The sequence below is a fragment of the Oryza glaberrima genome, chromosome 8 (assembly GCF_000147395.1).
Source record: "Oryza glaberrima chromosome 8, OglaRS2, whole genome shotgun sequence".
Classification (NCBI taxonomy): domain Eukaryota; kingdom Viridiplantae; phylum Streptophyta; class Magnoliopsida; order Poales; family Poaceae; genus Oryza; species Oryza glaberrima.
In genome coordinates, this window is record NC_068333.1 from 14,351,196 (window position 1) to 14,366,032 (window position 14,837).

Genomic DNA, 14,837 nt, shown 5'->3' on the forward strand with positions numbered 1-14,837 from the left:
TGTGAGAAAAACTTGGATTTTCTGAAAACAAAGAGCTATTACTTACTCAAAGCATTGTGGTTGATATTGTATTTGATTTACTAATGACAAACATGATTAATTGTTGCGTTAATTGCATGTTCTCGGAACTTTTTTTGAGTCATGATTGAGCAGGGTAACGTATACGCTGCCTAGAGTAAGAATTGCATATATTCGAGATGGAGTATACAGGTATATCTTGTACCTAGAGTAAAAATTGCATTGTTGGTCTAAAGAAAAAGAATTCATTCGACACGTTCTTTGTACTTTGAATCGTGTAATTCGAGGAGAACTGAGGAATTTCGGGCTTGCAATATGAGCTTGCCAATCAGAACATGATTAATGCTTTATTTAGCTGATGATAAGACTTGATAATTAAATAAACCGCGTTCAATTGTGCTGGCCTATATATACTTCCGCGGTTACTTTCGTATAGTAATTATATCTATAATTTATTTCATTTTAAAACTAAACACATACATGCTAAATCATCATTTTTATAATATTTCAATCTAAACCATTTCATCATTTCTCCAATATCTAACATATATCCTGCAGCAAAGTGTGAGGCATCATCTAGTTACTGTATTTGCGACTGGGGCGGCTGTTCACTTGTGGTACTGTCAGCTACTTTGCTATGGGCCTTGAACCCAATAATGGCATTTGAGCCTGACCAATACTCTCTTCAAATAAGTCTATTTTGCATCCTTCAACTCATGCCCTCAACCGCAATAGCGGGTATAACGCCCCCTTAATCTTCGAAAACCAGAGCAAATCGAGTCTTAGACTGTTTGAATAGCGGGTTTGTCTTACGTGTCACTCATAGGACCCACATGTCACTAGACGCCGACGAACTTCACTAGCTCCGATGACTCCCATATGAGAGCCACGTAGGACGAAACCGCTACCCAAACAGTCGAGGAACTCGATTTGATCTGGTTTTCGAAGATTGGGGAGATGTTATAGCCGGTATTTACGGTTGAGGGAGACGATTCAATTAGGAGCAAGAGCTGAGGGAGGTGAAGTAGATTTATTCCTTCTCTCTTCGGCCTTTGTGCTTTGGCTCAGCTTGGCCCAAACAGATTTGTAGAGCTGGCCCAAATTAATGGTACCTACGAAAAGTGGCCTAAAGCAGATTCTATTATACTTCTCTTGAATTTTTGGCTTTTCTTTCCTTTGCTACCGACGCCAGTGTAGAAGTTCCTTGCGGAATCAATTTCTTTTTCGATTCTTTTTTTTCTCTTTTTTGATGGTTACGGAAGCATCTTTCCACTTTTATGAACAAAAATGTTAATGACTTGAGTATAGCAGTTGAATACTAATAATATTATTATCACTGCTCATGCTAAGGAAACCATTATCCTGCGCAATTAGAATTGCACATGTCAAGTTCTATCCCTTGGGCATCAACAATATCTTATGACTTTACCATGACCCGTGACTTGATCATGAGCACATGATAAAACCAAACTGTTTGCGAAGACAAAACTTATGACTTTCATTTTCAATCTTGGCCACTTGTATTCATCTCTAACTATTCTTTAATAGGTAAATAATGTTTATATCGACAACAAGATGTCTGTAATGGTTTTATTAATCTCAAAACATGATGCTTAGGGGCTGGTCAGATTGATACCATTTTTAGCCATACCACGTTTAGTTTGTTGCTAAACTTTGGTAAATATATAAGAAATTTTACCAAAACTTGACAATGGTTGATGCCATTTCTTATATATTTTGGCAATATTGTTAAGGTTTATTTTGGCTACAATCTGAACAGTCCCTCAGTTCCAACAGTTCGAAGATACTGGCTCAAATAAAGTGTACTTGTTGTATTCATATAGATAAGTGTATTCGTGTTTATGCGAACAATATTTCAGAAAAGAAAAGAAAAAAAAAGAATTGCTAACGAAAGAAGAAAAAACAAGAGAGAGAAACAAAACAGGATACAGACTTGTCGTGCCGGTCCCACCGTGGATTCCCAAAGCTAGGTGGGCCCCACCTGTCAGGGTCACGGACTCTACGCGTTCAGTGGATATAATATCCCGGCCCGGGGGTGGGGTGGGGGGTGTGCCCATCAATTGCGACTCCAGAACCTTCTCTTCTTCCTTGTTCGTTCATCCCCTAACCCTTTCTTTGTTCATCTTGTTCTTCCTCTTGTCGTCTCGTCGAGATGGCCGGGATTGGTCCGATCAGGCAGGACTGGGAGCCGGTGGTGGTGCGGAAGAAGGCGCCCACCGCCGCCGCCAAGAAGGATGAGAAGGCCGTCAACGCCGCCCGCCGCTCCGGCGCCGAGATCGAGACCATGAAGAAGTGTGCGTACTACTGCCTCCCCCACCTCCTCCTACCCTTTTCTTTTGATTTGATTCGATTCGCTTTTCCCTCTCCTTTTCTTTGAATCGAAGGGGTTCTTTTTTTTTTGGGTGCGATTTTTCTTCTGGATTTGATCGATCCCTGCCGCTCCGGTGCAGAGGGAATCGATCGATTCGGTTTGGGGAGTTCGTTTTTGTTTTCTGTTGATTTCTTTTTAGGTTATAGGTTTTTGGGCTTATTACTGATGGACTCTTTTTGGGAAAAAAGATTTCGTTTTTTTTGGGCGGAGTTGATGTCTGATTTTGAGGGTTTTGTTCGATCTATATGTTGTTCAAAGATCCTTCTTTTATTCTGGTCTTCGCTTAAATATTGATTCTTTCTGTTTGATCTATGCACAGATAACGCTGGAACAAACAAGGCGGCGTCCAGTGGCACATCCCTCAACACCAAGCGGCTGGATGACGACACCGAGAGCCTTGCCCGTGAGTCATCTTCAAGCCCGTATCATCTTATTTGTTAACTACTAATAATCTTTTTGGTTGCGACTTGCGAGCTTATTTATCCTAAAAGTTATACGACCATAAAAAAACTTCTGTTGGATACTGAGGTTGATCAATGTGGTCTTATTTTATTTTAATTTTTGGGGGCACAAGAACAATTCTTTATGAACTAGGTTAGGTTTTACCAAATGCCCTGTTTGTTCTGTCAAGAGTATTTGTCACTGACGAGCCCTGATTATGTTTGAACAATCACTATGTATCACTAAGTTTCAATTTCTCTTTCGAGGTTATTGGTCTCATGACATAGTTATGTTCTAAGCATATATTGATATATAACTTACATAGATATATGATGTTGTCTAGTTTTGTAGCTCCTAAATGTTTCCACCTCATTGATGGCCTGATTGAAGTGTACATTTGCGCTTCATGACAATCTTGCTTCAAATTGCTTAAATTCTTCCATGGTTATTTCACAGTTGTTGGATTCCATTAATAATATTGATTTTCTGTGAACAATGAGTATCATACTACTAAGATGGTCCTTGACATTTGTTATTCAAATTCTTGCTGAATATGTACTGTAAGGACCTATGTCTTCTTGATACATCCTTTTATGATCATCTTCATGGATGCTGCAAGCTTCACAAGCAGTATATATGTGTCTGTATGTGCACCATGCATGAATGGTCAAATCGGAACCGGGAACTTCATATGTATATACTCCATGTTGTGCATATCAAGATCCCCTAGTTGGTACATCACTAGTTTTTTTTTTCTACATGTTATTTGGTCTTGCTAACATTTGTTCATGTTAGAATATTTGCATCTGTAGTTTGTAACAAAATGCACCTGAATTCTATTTGAATCTTCACTATATACTTCTAAGCACTTGCTCTGACCCTCTGATATATACCTCTGATGCTGGTGGGCTCCAAAAAAGATTGTCACGTAACTTGGAGATATATATATGCTTGTATTGGGTGTGACATGTAATTGGATTGGATGGGATAGGTCAGTACCACCACTTTGAACGATGAGGGTGATGAGATGATGTTCCAGTTATATCTTGCATGACTATAAGGTCTCAGCCTTACAAATCTGGGGTGTAACTTTAGATCCTACTTCCTAGCTTGGGCCCATATTTAGATCGTAAGTTTGCTTATTCAATGGGCTCGCTCTATAATTGTTTTTGTAGCTTTGATGGTGCTGATCTACAGCAATCAAACAGCTAAATGGAAGATAATCTTCTTTGATGCAATATCATAATTTTATTGAGCTATGTTGACTTTATATGCCACTGTGTGCGCCTAAACAAGATATATTTGATATGAACATTTTTACATCTTAAATGAAAATTTACCATGGGTGCAAAAGCAATCGTACAACCAAATGATGGGGCATTCTAAACATCCATCGGATATAATTGCCTGAAGACAGGAATTTTGACTGTCTGTTCTTTGCTAAAAGATGATTTTTTTACATGGAATTTCATTGGATGGATCAGGTCCTTGTGTTATCTCCAAATTTTAGCCCCGAGAAAGCATAAATTCAATCTATTACTTGGACTTGCTTGTCCTTTTCATTATTTCTACTGTTCTCTAATCCCTTGTTATTCTCAACATATGCTAGATGAGCGTGTCTCAAGTGACCTGAAGAAAAACCTCATGCAAGCAAGGCTGGACAAGAAGATGACCCAGGCACAGCTTGCACAGGTGCCCTGTCCAACCATACAATTTTAGAATTTCCTAGCGTTACATTAACTTTTACCACAGCCACTCGCACATACGCTAACCTTCAACTAAAATATGGTGTGTTTTGCAAACAGATGATCAATGAGAAGCCCCAGGTGATCCAGGAGTACGAGTCAGGTAAAGCTATTCCGAACCAGCAGATCATCGGGAAGCTTGAAAGGGCTCTTGGAACAAAGCTGCGCGGCAAGAAATAATGTTCTACTATTAGGCCCTGAAGCATAGTGTTGGAGCAACCAAAGCCAAAATGTTTGCGTAACCTATGCTGGGTCTTTTGATACCATGCAGGATGTTTCTGTTGGTGCATGAGTGAATACTGAATAACTATTATGTTGTCGCAAACCTTGTAATGCTGCCGCTCTTTGTGTGTCATAGTCCCTAGTGTGCAAGAGTTGTGCTGGACCTTAAAACTGACTTGATAACCTGCGTGGTTTATGCATGATGTTTATTAAAATATCAATGATCTCTTTGGCTGTTTACAACTGATATATTTTCGTGCATGCTGTTCGAGTGTGGCTATCTTGTCCAGTTGCGCCAATGGTGATCAGCATTCAGCAGTTGAAATTGTGTTCTTGGTTGTGTTAAATGAACGGATTTGACTGAAATTTGGAGGTTCCAGTTCAGTTCTGGGGTCTTGTATGGAATGCATGATTGTGAAATTGTATGGTTTACCAAGTTCGTGGTTGCAAGCAAGTTCTTTAATTTAATTATTTTCCAATTTTTAGTAAGAGCATTGAAGAAAATTAAATTTATTAGCTTATAGGACTATGTTAAACAGGTCTCTGCATCCTATACCTCTCTATATGGCATTCGTCTCGTTGTGATTTCTCCCTTGTAACAAACCAGGTCAGACGTTGAGCATGAACATCAGGCTGTCTTTGTTTGATTGAGTTGGGAACCTTTTTCTCTCACATAAAAAACGAGTTAGCTCATTAGTGTAATGATTAATTATTATTTTTTTAAAAAACCCTTAAAATGGATTAGTTTAATTTTTTACAATAACTTTTCAATTGATTTTTTTAAAAAAGACACACTGTTCAGTAGTTTGAAAAGTATGCACGCGGAAAACTAGAGTGTAGAAATTGGGAAAGGTAAGGAAAAATACATAGCCTTAGAAACACAACCAATCTCCGACACACAATGTAGAGGAAAGGGATCCTCTGACGTGAAGTTAGAGGGATGTGGTCAGTGACATGTGTGGGTCCATGGACTCATAAACCCACATGTTAATGAACATGTCAGAGGGGAGTCTACACTAGAGGATCCCTTTCTATCGTAGTGTTAGGATGCATTGCAGATAATGAATTAACTCTTATACTATCATTGCTTACAACCTTGAAAGCCGGATGAATGTGACTCTCGGTGATTTTCACCTCACTCATGCTCTCTATGGGCCTGTTCGGCTACCATTTATCGCAGCTGCAAGCAGCACAGCTACGGTCACACAACCAAGCGCTGCAGCCGCAGTGCTGCCGCAAGAATGGCAGCCGAACAGGCCTTATGTATTGGGTAGGTGGGTGTAGGGGTGAAAACGGTACGGAAACGGATGGAAACCATCTTTATCGTTTTCGTTTTCATATTTTTTTCGGAATCAGAATCGGAAACCTCGGATACGAAAACGGAATCGAATATTATAGAACCGAAAACGGAGCGAAAATGAACCGGCGCGAATATGGTAACGAAAATTTATCGGAATAAAAAAACCCCTCAAACTGATAAATCCAATTGAATAAGTTATCTATGTTTGAAAGAGTAATGTTGTTGATAAATCCCAATGTAGGAAAAAAATATTCTTATGTAATTTTAGATTTGCATAACAAATATTTTTTTAAAAAATAACAGCCAAACACCATGGTATTCACTATTTAGCGCTTAAAAAAAGAATCCAGGGTATTTCAGTCACAAAATTTCTGGTAATTCCGAGAAAATTTCCAGAAATTCCGAGAAAATTTCCGAAAAGTTTCCGACCGATTCCGAGTTCCGACGGAAACTGCCCTTATCATTTCCGATTCCGTTTCCGAGAAAATATTTCCGATTTTGTTTCCGTTTCCGAAAAATTCCGAAAAAATTCCGACCGACCGATTCCGTTTTCGAAAATAAGTCCGGAATCCGGAAAGTTTCCGTACCGTTTTCACCCCTAGGTGGGTGGGGTCCACAAACGTTTGATCTAATGTAGGGTTGGTAGCGTCCACTGCATGACTCTCTTCACCTCGAGTACTTCCGATTTCCGAATTCTCTTATGTGGACTTCTGCAAGGAGGAGGAGATGGAGAGACGACGTTGGCGGTGGAGGGTGGCAATCAACGGCGTAGGGAGAAGCTGAGGACCTTAGGAGGCGTCTGCGGCGCAACAGACCATTTTGCATGTTTCACCATGGCGCATGGTGCCAATGCTAGCGCCTCATGCCTCTGTGTTATGCTTGTTGTGACAAAGAGAGTGCGTTACTTAGATTAACTAATAGATGGTATGGATGGATTGCCTTATGTGAAATAGGCCAAATAGAGTGGATGCATGGGCTGGATAGTCTACTAAAACATCTATTGGATAATCCGCTTGAAATGGCGAATAATTCGCATCCCACGTATATTGTCAATACCACATCTATCTCCGAATCTGCATGTACTATCTGAATCTGAATCCATATCTGTCGGATATAGATAAACCCTTGCCTATTTTATATACTCATATTGTACTTGCCTATTCATTAAATGAAGTCGTGTATAAAGTTTGTATAATATGTATATATACATTTTTTAGTCTATGACCTTTTCTAAGTGAAATACAAGGGTGGATTCAATAAAGTCCATTCTAATGGTTAAGAGGATCATGCATTTGAAAATGTCACCATCCTTCTTATCTTCTGGTCCTAAGAATAGGTGAAGTGCTATTATAATGAATTTTGACTAATGTCTATTTTAGGGTTTATTCTAAAACTTAGTGTAAGCGGGTAACCCTACCATTAATGCTAAACTAAATTTCCAAATGACCCTCCCATCTTGGTATACAACCAACGTTAAACCTTAGACATCTATAATCAATATTTTCTTTTGCTTTTCTTTTCATGCATTATGCTCTTGATACAATTTTGTATTTTTTTATCTAGTACGTCGAAACCATGCAGCACAGCCCCGCGATCTCAACCGTAATACTGGTACCTGTTGACTCCGTTTCATCCGCTCTGCCCTAACCCCGTTCTCATCGTCCCCCAAATCTCTCTCTCCTTTCCAACAAAACAAAATCTCCTCACCATTAGTTTCAACAAAATCTCTCACTTCCTGTTACCAGACCCTTCCTTGGAATCCTCCTGGGTGGATCAGATCTTTGATTCCTACAAGGTACATTCCATTAGCTGCGCTGCCTTGCTCACTCCTAGAGAAGATATCATCATATAATAACTCTAACGAGAAAGTGCTAAAACATGTTTTTTTTTCCTTTTTACGCTAGAGCGCTTGAATCGCCGATCAAGAAACACGGTCGTGTCAATCTAGTTGAGTACTCTCTCTCTCAAAAAAAAATCAAACCCTAGAGATGAATCTGGACATATGTGTGTCTAGATTCACCTTAGGGTTTAATTCTTTTTGGTTTTATTTGTGTATTTATACTCTGATGAAATTAGAGTTACTCTGATTTCATGGTAATCAGATTAATTTGGGCGTTAGATTTAAGAAAGATAGAAGAGAGAAGAAAAAAAACGGAAGGTTAAAGAGGGCATCCCGAGGGCATTGTGGAGGCCGATCCCTTCCCCCATGGTCGGCGTGCTCGCCGGTTCCACCCAAACCCTAGCAACCTCACGCCGCCACCTCCCTCGCTGCCGGCCGTCGCCCTCGTCGCCGTGTGTCTCCGCCGTCAGCCGCCGGCCGCCCTCAACCGCGGGCTGCTGATTCTGCTTTCGCCCGCATCGGCCACCTGACCAGGGAGAGAGAGGAAGAGAAGGGGGGAAAGGAAGAGGAGTAAAAAGGAGAAGGAAGAAGAACACAGGGGGGAAAAAGGAAGAAGAAAAAGAGAAGAAACGGGGAAAGGGAAGAATTCGGGGATTTCTCTGTGGGTTTCGTCAGATCCTCCTTCGATTTGTGGTTCTTGCTGCCAGGGTAAGCTCTTGTTAGTCCCTAGTTGCACTACCTACACTTAGGAACCAAGGTTTTTTAGACATCAAATAGTTGATTGGAATCTGTTCTTGCGACCTATGAGCTGATATATATCGTTTCGAAATCTGGGATTTATTCATGGGGAATCGGGGCTCTTGGTCTAAATGGAAGTTGTAGATTTCTCTCTAAGCTTTCCGTAGAGTATTAGAACTTAAACTTTTGGTCAGGTGGTTTGGGAGAAAAGCCCCTGGGAGTGCTGCTGTTTAGAATTTGATGACCACATGTAGCAGTTTCAGTCTTTCCCTTATAAATTATGATGGCTATGTGGGCTCATAACTAGAAAGTCTTCACAGAACCAAATGTTGCAGGAATTGGAGAAAGAATGAGGCGGTTATGTGCTTGCGAAGCAACTGTCCTGTTTTGGACAGTACAGCAATCATCGGTTAAAACTAGAGTCTTTTTAAGCAAACTAGGGACAACGGCTAATAACGAATAGTTAGCGAACTTTTATTAGTCTATTACCTGAAAAGTATTTTACTTTGGACGGAGTGTTAAGTGACGATTTTGAGAGCAGAGCTCTAGCAGGTTGCACGTAGCACGATTGTTGTTCTCTTTGGTTGTCATCCTGTCCTGTTTTGAGTTGTTTTTTTAATGTTATTTGATGAATGTTCAGGTCGTGGTGCAAATCAAGGAGTGGAAACCTCCACCCATCGCTCATCTTCACGCGGTTAAGGCAAGTATATTGTTAAACAGTAAATTGGCGGTGATTATAAATTATAATGTCACAAGATGCCGCCTCTTGTTCTTTCTGTACCATTAATGCTTGTTACGAAGTTATGGAAATGTTATGGTGGTATAATAACGGTTACAAGGTGAAAATGGAGTAAGTCGGCATTTAATGTTAAATGCATTTGCATTATATGCATCTATGGTATGAAGAAGGCCCACCTTGTGTGGGCATATGGGCCTACTTTTCTATGTTATGAAAGAGGGTGAATGTTGACTGGCATTCACCCAAGCAATACCAATATAAGTAATGACATGAGCAAATGAGCATGTAGTTAGCTATTCATTGCATTTGGAGTATGATAAATGTTTAACATGGCAATAGAATAGTTCCTATGTGATGTTTACTGTTTAATTCATATGCTTTGCTGAATCCTGTACTCATGCTTGTTGTTTTGATGTTTTTCCTTGTTAGGTAATAGTTGAAGCCAACATATGCATGGGGAACGGGTGTAGCTCCATATGAGACCACTATATATCACTTATGCAACCTTATCACTACTTTAGATGCTTAGTTAATATTTAAGCTTATTCACTGGATTATTAAACATATTATTTGCTCCACACTTTTCTCAAAAAACTTTTACCACATTGTGTAGACCACCTGTTTTAAGCTACAGTATATGTTAAGTTTATTTCTCGAAATATTTGATTTACCCCTATATTAGAGTAGATAATCCGCAACAACAATCTACTCGATAATCTAAATCAAGTAGGGCTGAAGTGCTGGTATCTTTTGAGCTTTGGCTGCAAGCGAAACATTAATGATCGTCAGTCATGGTTATGTGTGTATGGCTGCTGTACCTGTGAGCTTGTTTAGTCTTATGTTGAAATGATTATTTGGTTAGTCTAGTCTCTAGTGTCCTTTTTGCAGAGGTGGTGCTGCCAAAATTTGATTTTTTTGTAGTATATTTATGTGTGTGCTGTTGGTAGGATTTAGGCTCACAATCTCCCCGAATCTTTCTCCTCAATTCAAATTCCATTCTTTGATGCAGGAGCGAGCGATCAAATCAGGGGATAATGGAGGAGGACAGCGTCATCAGCAACGGCGGCAGGGAGGAGGAGGTGGTGGTTGCGAACGGCATTGGCGGAGGGGTAGGGGGGACGGCGAGGAGCGGCGGTGGGGGAGGGGGGAAGGTGGTGCAGTTGCTGCAGAGGAACTTTGGTGAGGTGCAGGGGATTTTGGAGCAGAACCGTGTGCTGATCCAGGAGATCAGCCAGAACCACGAGGCCCGCGACGCCGATGGCCTCACCCGCAACGTCGCCCTCATCCGGGAGCTCAACACCAACATCGCCCGTGTCGTCGACCTCTACGCTAATCTCTCCGGCTCCTTCTCCCGCTCTGTCACTGCCGCTGCCAGCGCCAATAACACCAATGCCACCAACAGCACCTCCCCTTCTGCCGCCGCCGCAGCCAAGGCAAGCAAGCGGTCCCGCGCCACCGACACCGAGTAGAGCGCCTACAACTCCGGCTATCCGATTTCTTCTCCTTCTCGCCCCCATTTCTTCTCGCTTTTTTCTTTCTGTCTAGAATTTTAGATTTACTGAGCAGCAGGAGGACAGGAGGTAGATTCGGTATCCTGCTAAACTCTTTTTCTCTTTTCCATCTTTTTTTCTCTTGATGTAATTCAGAGCTGAGATGGACATGACAACAGTAAACACCTGCCTTGTCAGAGATTAAAGAAAGATGCAGATATGATAGACTGATGTTTTCACTGTCATGCCAGCACCCCTCTTTGTAGTGAGAATGTTAGGGAATTTTCCAACCGTGCCCCACTGGAAATGGTCGATGGTTTTTCTGACGAAGTATACCGATTTTATTTGGAATTTGCACACAATTCGTTATATCAACAGTGTAATCTGAACACAAGCGAATTACCATTTTATCATATAATTCTCCTGCAGTAACATGAGATTCTCATCCAGTTAAATAAAATGTTTCTCCATGACGAGTTATTGAAAACCAATCCATGGTTCGCTCGCCTCAACAAAACGCTTATTCAGCAACATGGAAGTTTCATGGAATATAAGTTCACTTTAGGTCCATAATCTTGACATTGAATTTGAATTGTGTAACGCGTCTTTTAACTTGTAATTTCGGTGTACCTCAATTTTAGTGTACTCAAGATCATAGAGCAGTATAGTGCAGACATGGCGAGTTGCTTACAGTCAACCTAGCCGAGTCGGGTGTGGGACCCACATGTCAGCTTCTCCACCCTTTCATTCTCTCCTCTTGCCATCTCTCTCTACTTCTCCCCTCTCTTTGTCTACGCCAAAGTGGTAGATGGAGCGGCCAGGGGTGAAGCTTGGCTGGAGAGGGTAGGTGACGCCACCAACGCCATCCTCTTCGGTATCCTACCTCAATAGACCTCGGCGACGGTGCACGGACGGGGCCACCACTGACAAGATCTACCGTCTTGCATGTTCTTGGCGTGGGTAAACCTGCTCCACCTTCCTCTAGGACGAGCCGTCGTAGCAGCAGCAGCAACTCCCCATTGCTATGGCTGCTATGGCCGAGTACATCACCGTGTCTGCTTGTGCCCTTGCGCCGCCGACGCATTCGACCTAATCTTCATCGATGATAGCAACGACTATCTCTCTATCCTCCTTGAGCTCCGTCGTCCCTCTCCTCCACTGGCAGCATGCCTTTGTCGCCTTCCTCCCCAATAGCCGCTCCCACATTCCATCTCACGGCGTTGGCAACTGTGGCTCCAGTATCAGTGTGGTGGACTGCTCACGGGTGGTCTGCAAGTGAGGGGTGGAAGGTATTTTTGTGTGTGTATGACATGTAGGTCCCACTTTGACCCATGTTGATGGAAATCAGGGACTATTCTGCCTTGAAACGTCAGGTATATCGGTATTGCAAGTTATCTGATATTGCAGTTTAAGGATGCAATTCAAACATCAAGACGTAAAGATGAGAGAAAAATAAATGAACTTTTCTTTTCTTTTCTTTCCAAAACAGGCCAAAGTGCCAAACGCTGTTTGTGGATTGATCGCAAAGAAAAAAAATAAAACAGCAAGCTTCATCCATGATGAAGATACGATATTCTAAATTTCTAATGCAAGCGTACGTGCAACTCGCCACTCCTTTTAACTGACCCTACACCACATCATTGGGCGGAGATTGCATTTGCAAATTGCAATTACCTCCGTTTCTCCACAATCGCATATATCAGAATTTTTGGAACAGAACTATCTGAACAGACAGAGCAGTACATAAATAAAAACATGGCACATAGCAACAAGAAAACCAGAATCATATGTTTATTTATGTTATAAATTAACTTCACATACAACTATTGTCAAAGATTCAAATTAAGCTAGGGGTCACTGGTTAAAATACATTATTACAGTAGCATAGCGTCAACACTAACCATGTAAGAGGTTAAGGTTAAGTTTAAGGCTTGAGGGTTATTTGGTTTGCTACCATTTTCAGCCACAACAAATTTTAGCATTTTAAAGTAACCAACCGAACATCAAACATTGTCTTATATTCTTCCACACCTAAATTGTCTACTTCTAAAACCATTCTCACTCAACACCATACAAAAAAGTTCAGTAAATGCATCAAAACCAAGCACGCCATTTGTTTCGTTCTTATGAGTTGCCAATATATTGTGGTATTTTTCATAAATTCCGTAGGAAAACGGCATATCTTATTATTCTCAAGCCGGCAATTTTATCGGATTGTGATTGGACCACATGGCATCATAAAAACTGAGATAAATCATGCAATTACTAATAGGAAAAAAAAGGAGAAAAACTCATTTGTGCTGCATCAAAAACAGAGAGAAGAGGTTAAGGAAGGGAAGTGTAGAACTTTCTCAAATCTGAACTAGAATGAGATAGAAATCTGCTCTCTTATTATTCATCGGTTGTTTCAATACCCAACCTCTAGCTCACTAATCTGATTATGCACTAAATGTATTTTCCATCGTACTACTTTACAGGTTCATTAATTTAGTCACTAATAGAAAAATAAATAGATGAGGAAAAAAGAAAAAAAATGTTTTGTTTTCAAAATACAACACATTTCACTACAATATTATACAATATTATAGATACTTATCACATTGAAAGCTAAAACACATTAAGAGGTTCTTTGAAGCTCCTTTAGCAAATTCATATTTCACTAAAATATATGTACGTGCCATTGACTAATGGGCATATAAGATAAAGACATGATGGTCATATAGTCAGCGCGCCAAGCTGATTTTCTAGTATATATATATCTAGCTCAATGAAATAAATCTCTATTGATCCGTTTCCACTTATACCATTATGACAGCATGACAAACCTTTTATACCATTAAGATATCAGAATAAACAATTATGGTATGACTGAAAGCTCCACAGATGAATCGGTTCACAGTTCTGATATACAGTGTTACCTGGACTCCTAAATTTTTACCGAATCGGACACCCTATATCCAAATTTATGTTGAACATTGAGTCTAACACCCGTGTGAGACTCCAAGAAGGATTCTCATCTATAGTTCTTTTGTGCCAAATTGGAGACGCAAGTCCTGAGTCGGATGTTCGTGTCCAGGTAACACTGCTGAGTGCTGATATAACAAACTATATATAAATTCCGAATAAAATCAGTATACTTGGTTGAAAAAACCATACACCATTTGCATTGGCACGGTCGGAAAAGTCCCTACCATTCTCACTACAATGAGGGGTGCTGGCATGGCATTGTTACCATGTCTGCATCTTTCTTTGATCTCTGATAAGTTGGGTGTTTACGGTTGTCCATGTCTATCTCATCGCTGAATTACATCGAGAGAAAGAAAACGGAAATTTAAGAGAAAAAAGTTTAGCAGGATTCCAAATCTACCTCCTCTCCTCCTGTTGCTCAGTAAATCTAAAATTCTAGACATAAAAGAAAGGAGAAGAGATCGAATTGCTAGAGTTGTAGGTGCTCTACTTAGCGTCGGTGTCGGTGGTGTGGGGTTGCTTGCTCACCTCAGCTGTGGCGGCGGCGGCGGACGGGGAGGAACTATTGGTGGCGTTGGTGTTGGTGGCGCTGGCAACGTCAGATGTGGTGTGGGAGTGAGAGGAGCCAGTGAGGTTGGCGTAGAGGTCAACGACGCGGGCGATGTTTGTGTTGAGATCCCGGATGAGGGCGACGTTGCGGGTGAGGCGATCGGCATCGCGGGCCTTGTGGTTCTGGCTGATCTCTTGGATCAGCGTGTGGTTCTGCTCCAGGATCCCTCGCACCTCACCTAAGCTAAGTGGCGGGTCCTGCACCACATTCCCCCCTCCGCCATCGCCGCCGTCGTCGCTCCTCGCCATCCCTCCGACCCCTTCGCCGTCACCACCGTTCGCAACCACCACCTCCTCCCCAACATCGTTGTTGACGAAGCTGTCCTCCTCCATCAT

At 41.3% G+C, this 14,837-nt stretch overlaps 3 protein-coding genes across 3 annotated transcripts; 2 read left to right on the top strand and 1 right to left on the bottom strand.

The window, feature by feature from the left end:
- Nucleotides 1-2,083: 2,083 nt before the first annotated feature.
- LOC127782633 (multiprotein-bridging factor 1a-like) lies at nucleotides 2,084-5,067 on the top strand. Its single transcript, XM_052309902.1, has 4 exons — nucleotides 2,084-2,333; nucleotides 2,730-2,813; nucleotides 4,461-4,543; nucleotides 4,657-5,067. Exons 1-4 carry the CDS (start codon nucleotides 2,192-2,194, stop codon nucleotides 4,774-4,776), a joined length of 429 nt encoding a protein of 142 aa, XP_052165862.1. The 5' UTR covers nucleotides 2,084-2,191; the 3' UTR covers nucleotides 4,777-5,067.
- A 3,185-nt stretch (nucleotides 5,068-8,252) lies between these two features.
- On the top strand, nucleotides 8,253-11,170 carry LOC127781121 (protein ELF4-LIKE 4-like). The gene is made up of 3 exons (XM_052308027.1): nucleotides 8,253-8,666; nucleotides 9,337-9,396; nucleotides 10,445-11,170. The coding sequence occupies exon 3, from the start codon at nucleotides 10,470-10,472 to the stop codon at nucleotides 10,902-10,904; it is 435 nt and encodes a 144-aa protein (XP_052163987.1). The 5' UTR covers nucleotides 8,253-8,666; nucleotides 9,337-9,396; nucleotides 10,445-10,469; the 3' UTR covers nucleotides 10,905-11,170.
- A 3,111-nt stretch (nucleotides 11,171-14,281) lies between these two features.
- On the bottom strand, nucleotides 14,282-14,837 carry LOC127781256 (protein ELF4-LIKE 4-like). The gene has a single exon (XM_052308188.1). The coding sequence runs from the start codon at nucleotides 14,835-14,837 to the stop codon at nucleotides 14,379-14,381; it is 459 nt and encodes a 152-aa protein (XP_052164148.1). The 3' UTR covers nucleotides 14,282-14,378.

Bases quoted from the DNA above. Each gene is read 5' to 3' on its own strand.
- LOC127781121 (XM_052308027.1), top strand. From the start codon at position 10,470: ATGGAGGAGGACAGCGTCATCAGCAACGGCGGCAGGGAGGAGGAGGTG.
- LOC127781256 (XM_052308188.1), bottom strand. From the start codon at position 14,837: ATGATGGAGGAGGACAGCTTCGTCAACAACGATGTTGGGGAGGAGGTG.
- LOC127782633 (XM_052309902.1), top strand. From the start codon at position 2,192: ATGGCCGGGATTGGTCCGATCAGGCAGGACTGGGAGCCGGTGGTGGTG. The intron at 2,334-2,729 runs GTGCGTACTACT...ATCTATGCACAG, and splicing joins GATCGAGACCATGAAGAAGT to ATAACGCTGGAACAAACAAG. The intron at 4,544-4,656 runs GTGCCCTGTCCA...TTTTGCAAACAG, and splicing joins CCCAGGCACAGCTTGCACAG to ATGATCAATGAGAAGCCCCA.